This window comes from Oncorhynchus mykiss, chromosome 20 (assembly GCF_013265735.2).
Source record: "Oncorhynchus mykiss isolate Arlee chromosome 20, USDA_OmykA_1.1, whole genome shotgun sequence".
NCBI lineage: Eukaryota > Metazoa > Chordata > Actinopteri > Salmoniformes > Salmonidae > Oncorhynchus > Oncorhynchus mykiss.
The window spans coordinates 21,385,310-21,401,314 of record NC_048584.1 but is presented as its reverse complement, the minus strand read 5'-3'; the positions used below and the strand labels follow the sequence as shown (position 1 = coordinate 21,401,314).

General features: G+C 42.3%; 1 protein-coding gene across 1 annotated transcript; it reads left to right on the top strand.

Moving 5' to 3' along the window:
• LOC110499102 (desumoylating isopeptidase 1) lies at positions 1-15,002 on the top strand. The gene is made up of 6 exons (XM_036955962.1): positions 1-408; positions 6,999-7,020; positions 7,240-7,309; positions 7,518-7,627; positions 9,538-9,660; positions 11,536-15,002. Exons 1-6 carry the CDS (start codon positions 318-320, stop codon positions 11,627-11,629), a joined length of 510 nt encoding a protein of 169 aa, XP_036811857.1. The 5' UTR covers positions 1-317; the 3' UTR covers positions 11,630-15,002.
• Positions 15,003-16,005: the final 1,003 nt, after the last annotated feature.

Here is a 16,005-nt window from a genome sequence, read left to right as displayed (position 1 = left end):
GCCATTGTTATGAACGTTCTCAAGCCGCCCTCTATCGGCGGCGCCATAGTGGTGGTAAACGACAGGGACACAGAAACAGCTGATTAGCTTGCTAGCTGTTAAGTGATGTCTTACTATGGTCGTGAATTTGCCTAAATTATTAGATAGTCGTAATTCAGCTGCCTTTTTTTTTGCCCAACATACGCCATTTCGGGACGATTTGTGTTTTGCCATTTTAGGCCAAGCGGAACCAGAACGAGCTAACGTTACTGTAGCCAGCTCGTAAACATTGGAGACAAAACAACACTAAAAAACCTGATTTAACATCGAGCTGAATTATGGATCAAAATTACACCTTGTATCCTGTTAAACTGTACGTTTACGACCTGTCTAACGGAATGGCTCGCCAGCTGAGCCCCCTCATGCTAGGTAAGATGCAAGCTAGTTATCTTTGGTTGTACTTCTTTGTAAATGTTTCTTTTTTTATTAACAATAATAAATCAATACAAATGTACACGGGGAACACAAGTAAGCTTAAGCAATAAGGCATGAGGGGGTGTGGTATATGGCCAATATATCACAGACCCCCGAGGTACCTTATTGCTATTATAAACTAGTTACCAATGTAATTAGAGAAGTCAAAATAAATGTTTTGTCATACCCGTGGTATACGTTCTGATATACCACGGCTGTCAGCCAATCAGCATTCAGGGCTCAAACCACCCAGTTTATAAATAAAGAATATACCAAGGATTTTGGGCTAGGGGGTACAATAACACATTACACAAAGACCTTAAGGGACCAATGGCGACCTGTAATTCATGGCAGGTGGGACAGAACCCTAAAAAACTATATAAACTCAGCAAAAAAAGAAACGTCCTCTCACTGTCAACTGCGTTTATTTTCAGCAATCTTAACATGTGTAAATATTTGTATGAACATAACAAGATTCAACAACTGAGACAAACTGAACAAGTTCCATAGACGTGTGACTAACATAAATGTGTCCCTGAACAAAGGGGGGGGGGGTCAAAATCAAAAGTAACAGTCAGTATCTGGTGTGGCCACAAGCTGCATTAAGTACTGCAGATGCATCTCCTCCTCGTAGACTGCACCAGATTTGCCAGTTCTTGCTGTGAGATGTTACCCCACTCTTCTACCAAGGCACCTGCAAGTTCCTGAACATTTCTGGGGGGACTGGCCCTAGCCCTCACCCTCCGATCCAACAGGTCCCATACGTGCTCAATGGGATTGAGATCTGGGCTCTTCGCTGGCCATGGCAGAACACTGACATTCCTGTCTTGCAGGAAATCACGCACAGAACAAGCAGTATGGCTGGTGGCATTGTCATGCTGGAGGGTAATGTCAGGATGAGCCTTTTTTGCCAGTCCTGTCTGGTCCAGCGACGGTGGGTTTGTGCCCATAGGTGACGTTGTTGCCTGTGATGTCTGGTGAGGACCTGCCTTACAACAGGCCTACAAACCCTAAGTCCAGCTTCTCTCAGCCTATTGCGGACAATCTGAGCACTGATGGAGGGATTGTGAATTCCTGGTGTAACTTGGGCAGTTGTTGTTGCCATCCTGTACCTGTCCCGCAGGTGTGATGTTCGGATGTACCGATCTTGTTACTGTTACACGTGGTCTGCCACTGCGATGACGATCAGCTGGCCGCCCTGTCTCCCTCTAGCGCTGTCTTAGGCGTCTCACAGTATGGACATTGCAATTTATTGCCCTGGCCACGTCTGCAGTCCTCAAGCCTCCTTGCAGCATGCATAAGGCACGTTCACGCAGATGAGCAGGGACCCTGGGCATCTTTCTTTTGGTGTTTTTCAGAGTCAGTAGAAAGGCCTCTTTTTTAGTGTCCTACGTTTTCATAACTGTGACCTTAATTGCCTACCGTCTGTAAGCAGTAAGTGTCTTAATGACCGTTCCACAAGTGCATGTTAATTAATTGTTTATGGTTCCTTGAACATGCATGGGAAACAGTGTTTAAACCCTTTACAATGAAGATCTGTGAAGTTATTTGGATTTTTACAAAATATATTTGAAAAAAGGATCCTGAAAAGGGATGTTTATTTTTTTTTACTGAGTTTAGATATATATAAAAAATTGCTTGTTTTGCATGTTATTTTGGCATTAATACGTGTCACATATCAGTTTGCAAACAATGTAAAAATAAATCAAATATAATTGAGTTAATAAAGCCGCATACAAACATGTTCTCTTTTTTGCTTTCTAGAGTAAGGCAGCTCAGCCTAGCTCAGTGCTTTCTGTGGTGGTGGGGGAGTCAGTGGAATATACGTAGCGTAGGGGTTGGTAATGTTCTCTAGTTGCACCGTGATTGGCTCAGTGTTCTGTCACTCATGGGGACACTACGTCACCGCAAAATCTACAGGGAGAGATTGAAAATTCAAGCCCCTTGGGTGCTGCCATAGAGTTACGTTAGAAGTGCCCATCCAAGAAGGCTTGGTCATTGGCCACAGATAAAATTATGTCAAATCACGTTATATGTACCCTACCTTTTAATTGGACTGATCATGTCAATATCATACTTTCAAAATCTTAGCTAGCAAGCTAGCAGTCGTCATCATGAATCAAGTCGGCAATCTACTGGCAAATACTTTTCAATCCTTGTCAAATGAAGATAAATTATAGATAAAACATATGTTCATCGGCCATTGGACATAAACATTACACAACAAGTTGAAAATCACAAATTCAGCAATGAGTGGTTTGGAAGGAATCAGTGCTTAACTGCAAGTATTGCAAAGCAATCACTAGCCTGCTATTCAATGGAGTGGTTGTGTGGTACAAGTCTGGGTTTAAGGGTCTCTTTTCCAAGCTTAAAATGATTAACATTCAACATTGGCCATGCTGTCAATCCAGCATGACTTCTGACACATTCAAAACAATTGGAACTGGGAAATCTCAGACTTCAGTGAGTTCAAGACATCTGGGAACTCGGAAAAAACGAGCTCTGAATAGGGAAAGTAAGTTTTGAACGGTCATTTAGCTTACAGACTGTTTTTGAGAAATGTCATCATCGAATATTGTAAGAGCTTTCATTGTCTGCTTATTTGGCCACTTTATTTATCATACAGTTCTGACTTCGTGTGCAGGGAGAATACTGTAAGAATGGCTCATGTTCTGAATTCTGTCATATCACAACAAATTATTTTGGGTCACATTCGCCGAATACAACCTTAATGTGAAATGCTTACTTACAAGCCCTTAACCAACAATGCAGTTCGGGGCACTTCTGGGGATAGCATGAAAAAAAATATTGACTAAATAAGCCAAAGTAAAACATAATAACGAGGCTGTATACAGGGGGCACTGGTACGGAGTCAATGTGTGGGAGTACAGGTTAGTCGAGATAATTAGTACATGTATTTAGGGGAAAGGTAATTATGCATAGATAATAAACAGCGAGTAGCAGCAATGTAAAAACAAAGGGGGGGGGGGGGGGGGGGTCAATGTGGCCATTTGATTAATTGTTCAGCAGTCTCATGGCTTGGGGGTTAAAGCTGTTAAGGAGGCTTAGACTTGGCGATCTGATACCGCTTGCCATGCGGTAGCAGAGAGAACAGTCTATGACTTGGGTGACTAGAGTCTTGGACAATTTGTTTGGGCCTTCTTCTGACATGCCTAGTATATAGGATGGATGGCAGGAATGGATGGCAGGAAAGCTTTTTGAGGATCTGGGGACCCTGGGGACCCGTTCTCCTGAGGCGGAAAAGGTTTTGTTGTGCCCTCTTCACAACTGTCTTGGTGTGTTGGGACCATGATAGTTTTTTGGTAATGTGGACACCAATGAACTTAACTCTTGACCCACTCCACTACAGCCCCATTGGAATGGGGGTGTGTTCGGCCCTTCTTTTCCTGTAGTCCATGATCAGCTCCTTTTGTCTTGCTCACATTAAGGGACTGACCCCCTCCCTATAGGCTGTCTTGTCGGTAATCACGCCTACCACTGTGTCGTCAGCAAACTTAATGATGGTGTTGGAGGCGTGCTTGGCCACGCAGTCATGGGTGAACAGGGAGTACCGGAGGGGACTAAGCACGCACCCCTGAGGGGCCCCCGTGTTGAAGATCAGCGTGGCAGATGTGTTGTTGCCTACCCTTACCACCTGGGGGTGGCCCATCAGGAAGTCCAGGTTCCAGTTGCAGAGGGAGGTGTTTAGTCCCAGGGTCTTTAGCTTAGTGGTGAGCTTTGTGGTGTTAAACGCTGTTCTGTAGTCAATGAACAGCATTCTCACATAGGGGTTCCTTTGTCCTGGTGGGAAAGGGCAGTGTGGAGTGCGATTGAGATTGCGTCATCTGTGGATCTGTTGGGGTGGTACGTGAATTCGAGTGGGTCTAGGGTTTATGGGATGATGGTGTTGTGAGCCATGACCAGCCTTTCAAAGCACTTCATGGCTACCGACGTGAGTGCTACGGGGCGGTGGTCATTTAGGCAGGTTACCTTTGCATTCTTGGGTACCGGGACTATGGTGGTCTGCTTGAAACATGTAGTTATTACAGATTTGGTCTGGGAAAGGTTTAAAATGTCAGTGAAGACACTTGCCAATTGGTCCATGCATGGTCTGAGTACACATCCTGATAATCCGCCCTGCGGTCTTGTGAATGTTGACCTGTTTCAAGGTCATACTCACATCGACTACAGAGAGCGAAACACCTAGTGCTCTCATGCATGCTTCAGTTTTGCTTGCCTCAATACGAGCATGAAAGTAATTTAGTTTGGTATGTTCACGTCATTGGGCAGCTCGCGGCTGTGTTTCCCTTTTGTAGTCCGTAATAGTTTGTAAGCCCTGCCACATCCGACGAGCGTCAGAAGCAGTGTTGTAGGATTCAATCTCAGTCCTGTATTGATGCTTTGCCTGTTTGATGGTTCGTCTGAGGGCATAGCGGGATTTCTTATAAGCAAAAAAGTGTTTAAAAAATCTAAATATATTTTATATTTAAGATTCTTCAAAGTAGCCACCCTTTGCCTTGATGACAGCTTTGCACACTCTTTGCATTCTCAAAACCAGCTTCACCTGGAATGCTTTTCCAATAGTCTTGAAGGAGTTCCCGCATATGCTGAGCACTTGTTGGCTGCTTTTCCTTCACTCTGCGGGCCAAGTCATCCCCAAAAAAGTAGGGACGTGGATCAGAAAACCATTAAGTATCTAGTGTGACCACCATTTGTCTCATGCAGCGCGACAGATCTCCTTTGCATAGAGTTAATCAGGCTGTTGATTGTGGCCTGTGGAATGTCCTCCCACTCCTATTCAATGGCTGTGTGAAGTTGCTAGATATTTGCGGGAACTGGAACACGCTGTCGTACACGTCTATCCAGAGCATCACCTCATGTTTCAGCATGATAATGTGCATGTCGCAAGGATCTGTACACAATTCCTGGAAGCTGAAAATGTACCAGTTCTTCCATGGCCTGCATTCTCACCAGACATGTCGCCCATTGAGCATGCTCAATGGGCTCAATGGGCGACATGTCTGGTGAGAATGCAGGCCATGGAAGAAGTGGTACATTTTCAGCTTCCAGGAATTGTGTACAGATCCTTGCGACATGCACATTATCATGCTGAAACATTTTTTAATTTTTTTTTTTAACCTTTATTTAACCAGGCAAGTCAGTTAAGAACAAATTCTTATTTTCAATGACGGCCTAGGAACAGTGGGTTAACTGCCTGTTCAAGGGCAGAACGACAGATTTGTACCTTGTCAGCTTGGGGGTTTGAACTTGCAACCTTCCGGTTACTAGTCCAAAGCTCTAACCACTAGGCTACCCTATGAGGTGATGGCGGCGGATTAATGGCACGACAATGGGCCTCAGCATCTTGTCACGGTATCTCTGTGCATTCAAATTGTCATCGATAAAATACAATTGTGTTTGTTGTAGCTTATACCTGCCCATACCATAACCCCACAACTACCATGGGGCACTCTGTTCACATTAACATCAGCAAACCGCTCGCCCACACATCTGCCATCTGCCCGGTACAGTTGAAACCCGAATTCATCTGTGAAGAGCACACTTCTCCAGCGTGCCAATGGCCATCGAAGTTGAGCACTTGCCCGCTGAAGTCAGTTACGATGCGGAACTTCAGACAGGTCAAGACCCTGGTGAAGACAACTAGCATGCAAATGAGCATCCCTGAGACAGTTTCTGACAGTTAATGTTGAAATTCTTTGGTTGTGCAAACCTCCAGTTTTATCAGCTGTCCGGGTGGCTGATCTTTGACGATCCTGCAGGTGAAGAAGCCAGATGTGGAGGTCCTGGGCTGGCGTGGTTACACATGGTCTGCTGTTCTGAGGCCGGTTGGACGTACTGCCAAATTCTTTAAAACGTCTTTGGAGGCGGCTTATGGTAGAGAAATTTAAATGTAATTCTCTGGAAACAGCTCTGGTGGACATACCTACAGTCATCATGCCAATTGCACGCTCCCTCAACTTTAGACATCTGTGGCATTGTGTTGTGGGACAACTGCACATTTTAGTGGCCTTTTATTGTCCCCAGCACAAGGTGCACCTGTGTAATGATCATGCTGTTTAATCGGCTTCTTGATATGCCTCACCTGTCAGTCGGATGGATTATCTTGGCAAAGGAGAAATGCTCACTAACATGGATGTAAAACTAATTTGTGCACCAAATTTGAGAGACATAAGCTTTTTGTGAGTATGGTAAATGTGTATGACCTTTTATTTCAGCTCATGAAACATGGTACCAACACTTTACATGTTGCATTTATATTTTTATTCCTTGTATATACAAGCTTTGGTTGTAATATAAGTTGTATTATCCGCGGAAATTGATGCCACACGGAACAAGGAGCAAATATCTTTGGTGATGCGAGAGCTGGGACTCTCTAAAAACACGGCACTTCAATACAAGTGACTATTTGTAGCAGGGATGAGGAGACACTGAGGATGCCATTTAGGCCCATGGGCTGAACTTATTATTTACTTCTAGCTCTCATTCACAAAATGTACATATAAACTATTTTCTTCTATTCACAGGGAAACAGCTTGATGGAATATGGTGAGTAAATTATGTATTCTTTGATTTAAGTTCTTATTTTTTGTGAGGACAAAGGTCAATTTTATGTTCACCTATCATTTCATAACTGGGTGTTGTAAAATATGTTGAGCATTCTCTACATGAATGTCATGATAGGGATATTTTTCCCCCAGTGTTTTTAAGTCTGTAAATTGAGAATCCCTCTTTATGTGAAACAAAACAGTAACATATTCCTCTCAGGCACACTGCTATTGTTGTCCATGGAGAGGAGTTCTTCTATGGGGGAGAGGGCATCGCAAACTGCCCACCTGTAAGACAACGTTTTATTCTATTCCTTCCTACAATAAACTAGACCTGAGTTGTCCACAGAAGTCTAAGTTAGAGTTGCCCCAAACATAGATGTTGTGATCCTCAACAAATCCTGGGGCTAAGTAAAAGCTGCAAATACAGGGCCATTGGAGGACAACTGAGCAAGCAGGGGACATGACTAAGCTGTTTGTGTTTGTTGAGTGTTTCAGGGTGGGACGTCCCTGGGAGAACCCAACTCCATAATAGACCTGGGCATCACAGAAGTGACTGAGGAAATCTTTATGGAGTACCTGTCTTCACTGGGAGAGTCCACATACAGGTGAGGCTGAGGCACCTGGTGTATCTTAACTCCACTGGGATATGTGTGTGTATGTATGTACAGTGCCTTTGGAAAGTATTCAGACCCCTTGACTTTTTCCACATTTTGTTACGTTACAGCCTTATTCTAAAATGGATTAAACCCTTCTTTTTTTCTCTCAGCAAACTACACACAATACCCCATGATGACAAAGCGAAAACAGGTTTAAATAAATATTTGCTCATTTATTAAAAATAAAAACTGAAATGCCTTATTTACATAAGGGAAAGGGAGATACATAGTCAGTTGTCCAACTGAATGTATTCAACTGAAATGTCTTCCGCATTTACCCCAACCCCTCTGAATAAGTATTCAGACCCTTCGCTATGAGACTCGCAGTTGAGCTCAGATGCATCCTGTTTCCATTGATCATCCTTGAGATGTTTCTACAACTTGATTGAAGTCCACCTGTAGTAAATTTGATTGATTGGAAATTATTTGGAAAGGCACAAACCTGTTTATATAAGGTCCCACAGTTCACAGTGCATATCAGCTCAAAAACCAAGCCATGAGGTCGAAGGAATTGTCCGTAGAGGTGCGAGACAGGATTGTGTCGAGGCACAGATCTGGGGAAGGGTACCAAAAAATGTCTGCAGTGTTGAAGGTCCCCAAGAACAGAGTGACCTCCATCATTCTTAAATGGAAGAAGTTTGGAACCACCAAGAATCTTCCTAGAGCTGGCTGCCCGGCCAAACTGAGCAATCGGGGGAGAAGGGCCTTGGTCATGAATGTGACCAAGAACTCGCTGGTCACTCTGATAGAGCTCTAGAGTTCCTGTGTAAAGATGGGAGAACCTTCCAGAAGCACAACTATCTCTGCAGCACTCCACCAATCAGGCCTTTATGGTTGAGTGGCCAGATGGAAGCAACTCCTCAGTAAAAGGCACATGACAACCCACTTGGTGTTTTCCAAAAGTCACCTAAAGGACTCAGACCATGAGAAACATGATTATCTGGTCAAATGAAACCAAGATTGAACTCTTTGGCTTGAATGCCAAGTGTCACGTCTGTTGGAAACCTGGCACCATCCCTATGGTGAATCATGGTGGTGTTAGCATCATGCTGTGTGGATGTTTTTCAGCGGAAGGGACTGGGAGACTAGTCAGGATCTAGGCAAAGGTGAATGGCGCAAAGTACAGAGAGATCCTTGATGAAGTCCTGAGCACTCTGGAGCAGGTTATCAGACTGGGGCGAAGGTTCACCTTCCAACAGGACAACAACCCTAAGCACACAGCCCAGACAACGCAGGAGTGACTTCGGGAAAAGTTTCTGAATGTCCTTGAGTGGCCCAGCCAGTGCTCGGACTTGAGTCCGATCTAACATATCTGGAGAAAGCTGAAAATAGCTGTGCAGAAACACTTGAGAGGATCTGCAGAGAAGAATGGGAGAAACTTCCTAAATACAGGTGTGCCAAGCTTGTAGCGTCATACCCAAGAAGACTCGAGGCTGTAATAGCTGCCAAAGGTGCTTCAACAAAGTACTGAGTAAAGGGTCTGAATACTTAGATAAATGTGATATTTTATTTGTTTATTTTTAATACATTTGCAAAATAAATTAACCTGTTTTTGCTTTGTCATTATGGGGTATTGTGTGTAGATTGAGAGAAAACAACAAACAATTTAATACATTTTTGAACAAGGCTGTAATGTAACGATGTGGAAGAAGTCAAGGGGTCTGAATACTTTCTGAATGCACTGTGTGTATGTACTGTAGGTATGTATAGATGGAGATATGCAGTTGGATACTGACGAGATCTTTTTATCTCTCTCCCTCACTGTATCCACTCTATCTTTACTCTGTCCCTATCTTTGCTTCTTTCTCTCATTCACTGCCTTTCTCCCCACTCACACCCCTTTCTCTCACACACTGTAGGGGGAACCAGTACCATCTGTTTGAGTGGAACTGTAACACGTTCAGTAACGAAGTGGCCCAGTTCCTCACCGGCAGCAAGATCCCTGCCCACATCACAGACCTGCCGGCTGAAGTGCTGTCCACGTGAGTTACCCCTCTCTTCCCTCCCTCGTCTCTCTAGAAACAAGAACCTATTGTCAAACATAATGAGTGTAGTGTGGGAGCGTGGCACAATGACAGTGCTGCAGTCTTCCAAGCAGGTATTTCAGTTTTTTTTAATGAATTTACCCAAAATTCTAAAAACCTGTTTTCACTTTGTCATTATGGGGTATTGTATGTAGATTGATGAGATTATTATTATTATTTTTTTTTTATATAAATAATAATCAAATGGAATCCATTTTAGAATAAGGCTGTAACATAACAAAATGTGGAAAAAGTCAAGGGGTCTGAATACTTTCAGAATGCACTGCATGTGCCAAATTTGACACTTAATCAGTGCTTAATTTGAGCCGGATCCTGCCGGAACAGGATCCAACACCTCTCCGTTTTGGACTGTTTTGTTCCAGGACCTCTTGTGGCATTGAAAAATCATTTTTACTTTTTGCAATGTAAAAATTATAATAAAAGTGATCAGAGTTCATTCCAGTTGCCTCTTCGTTAATTGTCCTGCCAGTACAAAAAAACGTTACCTGAAAAAGTAGATTTTCAGCCCGGGCCTAATATTCTAAGAGTTGATTTGGGTTGGGGTGGCCCAGGCTTATAGTTTGCGCAACACTGAGATCAACGTTTGGCCATGGCTGTATGTGAAGCACGCCAGTATCTCTCACATAACTAGAATGAGATTCACTTTCTATGATATGAGATTCACTTTCCCTCTCTGCTCTGATACACATGAGCTTGCAACTCTCATCTCTCCAGCCTTGCACATCATAATTTATTGCCTTTTATAGAAGCATAGCCACACAAAGGGTTCTGAAGGAACTGCCCCTGATAAATTCAAATACATAGGTCAAAATTATAGGATTACTTCTCTGTTCAGAAGTAAAATAAACAATTCAGAATAGCCTACTACACCACGAGAAGGCCTATAATTTAGCCACAGAAGATCAATAGCTTCTTCTTTTTTTTTCTTTTTTTTCAAAATAGCATAGCTGTGGATTGTAGCCCAATAACCAGGAATAGCCTACAGTTGGGAACGCAAGGCAAATCTGTTGGTGAAAAAACAGCATGCAGATAAAACTGGCCTTTCGCAATATTTCAAATACAATGGAAGGAAAACACAGGTTGGAAAACAAATTACTCCTGCTGAAGAGTGAAGACTCTATGCTATAAGGCTGACAAAATGTTAGATCAACTTCCAAATATTGTTTTACAAAGAGGGAGAGAGAGGCTTTTGGCATCGGCCATCACCAGTGAGTGAGCTGCTCATCATTGGGTGAGTCAGTGAAACTGGAAAGCATTTTTAGGATTATAATTTCTTCATATTGTAGCCTACATAATGTGTCTCCACACACCTAGGCCTAGGCTGTTGATGGATTCAAGTCAAGGTCGTTTTTATTGATCTCAGTTTGTCAGTGTCAAAGTAGCCTGACATGTTGCTCATTTGTGTGGTATAAAAAAAGATTTTGCCAAAGTCTCCAGTCATGTAAAATGATGTAGAATTGCATGAAATTGGTTTATAAAAGGCACATTTTCTCACCGGACCGTAGGCTATTAAAACATGTCCCCATGTGTGCTACTCATGTAAGTGACTCTACTCTACTGCTCTATGCCACTACTCAAATGCATTGATATGCATGCAATGCTTAATTTTTTCTCTCTAATGTGCTCCGGTACCGCATAACTTCCCAGGTCACCTCACTCTCACTTTTTTACAAATTAAGCACTGCACTTACTGTGTGTTTCAAGTTAAATTGAGTTTGTTGGAATGTATGATAGAAATAAGGAAAGCTTGTTCAAAACATAACTCACTGTGTGGATTCTAATTTGTGCTGTGTTCCACTCTGTCACCCGCAGACCTTTCGGCCAGGCGCTACGCCCGCTTCTGGACTCCATCAATATTGCACCTCAAGGGGGCAACACCTTCAATGGACATTATGGCCAGAGATAGACTGGTAACACAGGTGCACAGAGTAATATATTAAACGATCAGTCAGTCTGTGTGGGGGGGTGGGAGATCTGCAGCTCTGGACCTTTGTAAGTTCCTTACTGATGTGTCAGTCAGTCAGTCAGTGGGCCAGGCAGCAACCTAACCCAACCTGACCTCTTTAATACCTTAAAGGCCCAGTGCAGTCAAAAAAGTGATTTTCCTGTTTTTTTTATATATATCTTTCCACGCTATGAGGTGTCAATAATACAATGAAATTGTGAAATTTATAATGCCCCTTTAGTGTAGGAGCTGTTTGAAAAGACCGCTGGAAATGTCAGCGTATTTTGGTGGGATGGCGTTTTGGCGTATTGGTTAATAGACCAATAAGAAAGAGTTCCAAAACTCTGCCAATATCAGCACATTTTCAGTTTTCCCCTACCCACTCAGACCACTCCCAGACAGTCCTAGCAAAATTATTTATTGAGAAATTCTCTTTGCTAAGAAATTCTCTTTGCTATTTTTTGACTCATTTAAAATAACCACACTAAGGTACTTAATTGTTCCCCAGAAATGATTTGATATTGAGATAAAAACAGCTGCATCTGACCTTTTACCCCAGCCCAGCCTGACACTCCCCAGACTTAACATGATTCTACCTAACTTACCCCTTTTCCACTATAAACTTGGCCTGCGACCTGTGTGTGTATTTTAGTATGTCCATGGATATAAAGCTGGCATTAGGCCGTAAGTAATTAGGCCGTAAGTAATTAAGATAGATATTTCTTCTACTCTCCATAGGAGCCCATGGTCAGCTGAATGTAAAACTAGGGAGCTGCAAGCTTTCTATCTAGAGCCAGAGCTGCAGCTCTTTCCTGCACAGGGGTGGGTAGGGTGTCCTTTTACCTTCCTGTTATAAGTAATTAAGTAAGCTATTTTGGTGTTTTCATTGTTCTTTTTTAATTACCATGACATGACTGCATTGACACTCCAGAGAGGTAGAGAGAAGGGGTAGAGAAGATGAAAAGAGAAACAAACCACGTTTGAGATTTTAGCTGGAGACGTGATAAAAACCATACAAATTCTGACTTGCACTTGTCTTGATATTGTGAACTTGCGTATTCACTTATCTTCGTATCAACTTCCAACTGTCTGGTGTCAAGGTTTATCCCGTGAAAACATTGTTACACACAAGCACACACACACTCAAGATCATCAAGCTATGACCTTGTGTGACCTGTACAGACGTGCTCAAATTTGTTGGTACCCCTCCACAAATGCACAATTTTCTCTGAAATAACTTAACTGACAAAAGTAATTGGCATCCACTGTTGCTTATTCCATATTTAATAGAAATCAGACTTTGCTTTAGATGTTTTATTAAACATAATATTGTAAGTAATAAAACAAATGAAAATAGCATGGACAATAATGATGGGACCCATAACCTAATATTTTGTTGCACAACCTTTAGAGGCAATCACTGCAATCAAATGTTTTCTGTAGCTCTCAATGAGACTTCTGCACCTGTTAGCAGGTAGTTTGACCCACTCTTCCTGAGCCAACTGCTCCAGCTGTCTCAGGTTTGATGGGTGCCTTCTCCAGACTGTAAGTTTCAGCTCTTTCCATAGTTGTTCGATAGGATTCCGATCAGGACTCATAGAAGATCACTTCAGAATAGTCCAATGTTTTGTTCTTATCCATTCTTGGGTGCGTTTAGCTGTGTGTTTTGGGTCATTATCCTGTTGGAGGACCTATGACCTGCGACTGAGACAGAGCTTTCTGACACTGGGCAGTACGTTTCGCTCCAGAATGCCTTGATAGTCTTGATTCCATTGTGCCCTGCACAGATTCAAGGCACCCTGTGCCAGGCGCAGCAAAGCAGCCCCAAAACATAACCGAGCCTCCTCCATGTTTCACTGTAGGTATGTTGTTATTTTCTTTGAAAGCTTCATGTTTTCGTCTGTGAACATAGAGCTGATGTGACTTGGCAAAAAGCTCCAGTTTTGGAGGACATTCTCTCAGGATTGTGGCTTGTCATTATGCATTTTAGAAAATTCCAGTCTGGCTTTTTTGTGTTTTTCTTTCAAATGTGGAGTCCTCCTGGGTCTACTTCCATGGAGCCCATTTTCTCTCAAAAAGTGACGGATGGTGCGATCAGAAACTGACGTACCGTCACCTTGGAGTTCAGCTTGTATCTCTTTGGCAGTTATCCTTGGTTCTTTTTCTACCATTGGCACTCTCCTTCTGTTCAATCTGGGGTCGATTTTCCTCTTGTGGCCGCGCCCAGTGAGGTTGGCTACAGATCCATGGACCTTAAACTTAATAACATTTGTGACTGTTGTCACAGGAACATCAAGCTGCTTGGATATGGTCTTGTAGCCTTTATCTTTACCATGCTTGTCTATTACTTTCTTTCTGATCTCCTCAGACAAATCTCTCCTTTGCTTTCTCTGGTCCATGTTCAGTGTGGTGCACACCATGATACCAAACAGCCCAGTGACTACTTTTCTCCATTTAAATAGGCTGAATGACTGCTTACAAGATTGGAGACGTGTGATACTAATTAAAGAAACAAATGACTTTGAAATATCACTATAATGAAATTATTTATTCTATTTTCTAAGGGGTACCAACATGTGTCCAGGCCATTTTAGAATATCGTTGTAGAATAAGCAATAATTCATAATTCTTTTCACAGCTTCTTTGCTTTATTCTATGACATACCAACGGCATGCAAGTATACCGCTTTTAATTTACTCACTTTTCATGAGGAATGAAGCATTAATGAGCTGTAAGGGCACCAACACATTTGAGCACGTCTGTATGTAGGATTTTACAGTAATACACTGAACAACTGCAGTAATACACTGAACAACTGCATCTTTCCAGAATTGGTATACTTATACCTTTCAAATGAGCAGGAATGCACCATATCTAGGCATTTTCAAAGATTGGAATGTTGTTGAGTCTCTGTACTGTTTTCTTGCAATCAGTGTGCAGCCTAATGTTGTTCCAGCATAGGAAATCACTCTCCATATCGAGAGTTATGCCAACCGCCATTCACTTTTTTCCTGATATCAAGTGTCTGTGATTTTGATGCCATTATTTGTTTGTTTTGATCTGTTTATTTATTGTAAGATTATATACACAAGACTGTCTTTGTAAGTGACATACTTTAATTTATTACCTAATGTCATTATGAGCATACATATCGTTATTATTATTGTATTATCAAGATTTAATATATTCGGTAATTCACATTTGGTATTAAGTCAAAGTTGTGATACCCCCAAAATGTCCATCCTTACTCTGTCCACGATTGTGATGTAAAGATCCTGTTTATATTTAACGAAACTCTTGCCTCTGCTTGATAAAGACAACTTTTCTCTAAGTATTGTTGTCTATGTGTCTTTTTGTGTTAACACTCTTAAGGCAGATGGAGGATGTTCCACGGTGAAATACACACCAAAGTGCAGTGTGCTACCAGCCTCTGACTATGGTTATTTTTGTACAGGTAGTTTCCTAAACAAATACTTATTCACCCAGAAATATCTCTTCAGCCAGTGATTAGTGGGAGACCATACTACATTATATGATGGTGTGTAACAGGTATTCCCAAACTGGGGTACAATGCGTCGGGGGTAGGCCAAATAAAAATGTGTTTTATTTATTTAACCAGCTAGGCCAGTTGAGAACAAGTTCTCATTTACAACTGCAACCTTGCCAATATAAAGCAGTGTGACAAAAACAACACCGAGTTACACGTGGGATAAACACAAGTACAGTCAATAACACAATAGAAAAATCGATATACAGTGTGTGAAAATGGAGTAAGGCAATAAATAGGCCATATTAGCTGAGTAATTACAATTTAGCAAATTAACACTGGAGTTATAGATGTGCAGATGATGTTGTACTGGTGTGCAAAAGAGCCCAAAAAAAGTAAATAAAAACAATACGGGGATGAGGTAGGTAGTTGGATGGGCTATTTAGAGATGGGCTGTGTACAGCTGCAGCGATCGGTAAGCTGCTCAGATAGCTGATGCTTAAAGTTAGTGAGGGAGACATATCTCCAACTTCAGCGATTTTTGCAATTTGTTCCAGTCATTGGCAGCAGAGAACTGAAAGGAAAGGTGGCCAAAGAGGTGTTGGCTTTGGGGATGACCGGTGAGATATACCTGCTGGTGCGCGTGCTACGGGTGGGTGTTGTTATGGTGACCAGTGAGCTGAGATAAGGTGGAGCTTTACCTAGCAAAGACTTATAGATGACCTGGAGCCAGTGGGACTGGCGACGAATATGTAACGAGGGCCAGCCGACGAGAGCATACAGGTCGCAGTGGTGGGTGGTATATGGGGCTTTGGTGACAAAACGGATTATGTTGGTATAACAACGAGTT

What these genes read in the sequence shown, in the direction of transcription:
- LOC110499102 (XM_036955962.1), top strand. Translation starts at nt 318, where the DNA reads ATGGATCAAAATTACACCTTGTATCCTGTTAAACTGTACGTTTACGAC. An exon ending in GCTGAGCCCCCTCATGCTAG is followed by an intron (nt 409 to 6,998) that starts GTAAGATGCAAG and finishes TTCTATTCACAG; the next exon opens with GGAAACAGCTTGATGGAATA. An exon ending in GCATCGCAAACTGCCCACCT is followed by an intron (nt 7,310 to 7,517) that starts GTAAGACAACGT and finishes TGAGTGTTTCAG; the next exon opens with GGTGGGACGTCCCTGGGAGA.